Source organism: Aplysia californica, unplaced genomic scaffold (assembly GCF_000002075.1).
Source record: "Aplysia californica isolate F4 #8 unplaced genomic scaffold, AplCal3.0 scaffold00267, whole genome shotgun sequence".
NCBI lineage: Eukaryota > Metazoa > Mollusca > Gastropoda > Aplysiida > Aplysiidae > Aplysia > Aplysia californica.
In genome coordinates, this window is record NW_004797537.1 from 184,830 (window position 1) to 187,130 (window position 2,301).

Sequence of the window (2,301 nt, forward strand, 5' to 3'; positions counted from 1 at the left end):
CCACTCTTATTTCTTGTAAAGAAAAGGTATTATGTTATAAAATTGTTCCGGAGGATAGACAACTCACGATATTTGTTTGAGCGGCCTGGTTTCAGCTCTTTTCGACATTATTCATTATTGTTATTTCTTATTCAATCTGGTTATTGTCGCGCGTGTAGGAGGTAGGTAGGTTGTTGTTGTTGTTGTTGTTGCTATTGTTGTTGTTGTTGTTGTTGTTGAAGTTGTTGTTGTTGTTGGTGTTATTGTTGTTGTTGTTGTTGTTGTTGTTGGTGTTATTGTTGTTGTTGATGTTGTTGTTGATGTTGTTGTTGTTGATGATGATGTTGTTGTTGTTGTTGTTGTTGATGTTGTTGTTGATGATGATGTTGTTGTTGTTGTTGTTGTTGATGTTGTTGTTGTTGTTGTTGATGTTGTTATTGTTGTTGTTGTTGCTATTGTTGTTGTAATTTTCCAATGTTTGGTTCACAGTTCACAGAGAACACGCGCACAATGCATTTACATTTAGATTTTGCACCGAGAGCTGAGACGTGTTTTTTTTTTCTTTCTTTGGCTGACGGGTCGAGATATCAGCTGTTTGGCTGGTCAGCAGACTGTTTTCGAGTAGGCCTACTCCCTGACCTTACTTTGAAGAGGCTCGTCTATATTACAAAAAATGTACTGAGCTGTAAAAGGTGTAACAGGGGTATTAAATAGACTCCTTCATACGGACCTTTTGAAAGGACCAGTTGACGCGGACTAAAGTGATTATAGGCATGAATGAAGAAAGAAACCTTTTCTAAAGTTACATGGGGTTGGGAAGTCAAAATTATGGGCCACACCCACGAGCATATCTCGTGTCTATAAATTTCCTTCTTAGAGTGTCTTTTAGTTGTTTCATAGGGTAAAACAGAACTCTGCGAAAGAGATGAAGACAGTGAAGCTCAACAAAGTTGTCTCACTATCTCGAGACTGGATTTGAGATCGTGACATGGCCTACTTTACCTCTCGTACTGACCTAGATTACGATTGGCTCCTTTAAATAGTAACAAGGGCTCGGTCGTTGGACGCATGCGCGACACACTCTGACCTGTAAGAGTTCATGACAGGTCAATCCCACCTCAGATAGAAGGGGTTGGCTCTCGTGGCGTTCTTTCTTCACAGTAAAGACATGGTCGTTTGTGGACAGCTGACTTTCCCGAAGAGGACGGTAGTAGATCTATATGTACTCAATTCACACAGTTGACGATGGAGTTCATCAACAGGAACAATAATATGAACAGACTCGTTTGGTTGGTGGTGATCGGCTGGCTTTCATTCTGTGTTTTTCATGGCAACCAAGTGGCAAGGGCGGAGGGTTCTGACGAAGTTGAAAGTCACAGCGTTAAATCAAACCATTCAGAAAGATACAAAGTTGTGTCTTTTAACTTTCATCATGTTGAAGTGCCTTATGTTATATGCCTGTGGATCCTTTTAGCCAGCATAGCAAAAATAGGTGAGTACCTTGTGATTGTTTACTGTGAAATTTAACTCGTAGTCCCTCTTCGTTTGTTTGACTTGGCTTCCCTTTCTTTGTCTTTGTTGTACAGACAGCTGACGGCGAACCTGTCAGCTGTTTCATTCAACTTTTGATTCAGAACCTGTTTACTGTTGTCGCGAATTAGATCTGGAATCTAGATCTAGAATTCTAGATCTAGATATTATTAAAGTTCTTCAAATGAGTTCGTATTTGTTATATGCTGAAATAAAAGACACTTCTTTATAGTGAAAGACTCAGAGATGAGACGAAAAGCAGTTGATCTTTATTCGGGATGCTGTACTGTAAATCAATTATTGAAATGGACTTTCAAGATCTCACTTTCTCGCTGGGCCCAATGTACCGCAGTCTCTTATGAATTTTTCATTGTGATTGGAATTGGATGGACTTGTTGGAATAGGGGGGAAGGATTGGATGAGTTGGGGAGGGGGGTCCACTCACCTTCAGGTGGATACCAGGCTTTCAACATAACCGCATTGTATGCTCATGCTGACTCTCTCTCTCTCTCTCTCTCTCTCTCTCTCTCTCTCTCTCTCTCTCACACACACACACACACGCAATATGCATCTCCTACATTCCATCACAAAAGAACATTCAGACACACAAACATTCTAATGTACGCATTCACTACACCTAAACATACTCCCGTTACTCTGTACACACGCACACACACTCGCACACATGCACATTATACACAGACACATGCTCTCTTTTACACACAAACAGCTGCTACCATTATTAAAGTAGTTGAGAAGAAGAAGGGAACGGTGAGAAGAAATAAACACAAC

The 2,301-nt window shown here is 40.5% G+C and overlaps 1 protein-coding gene across 1 annotated transcript in view; it reads left to right on the plus strand.

Annotated features, from left to right (window-relative positions):
* The first annotated feature begins 712 nt into the window (after nt 1-712).
* LOC101856904 (sodium/hydrogen exchanger 3) overlaps nt 713-2,301 on the plus strand; it is a 94,078-nt gene continuing 92,489 nt past the window's right edge. Inside the window, exon 1 of the mRNA XM_005100984.3 lies at nt 713-1,471. Coding sequence (XP_005101041.1) covers nt 1,225-1,471 — 247 coding nt within the window. The 5' untranslated portion in view covers nt 713-1,224. The remainder of the gene's footprint in view (nt 1,472-2,301) is intronic.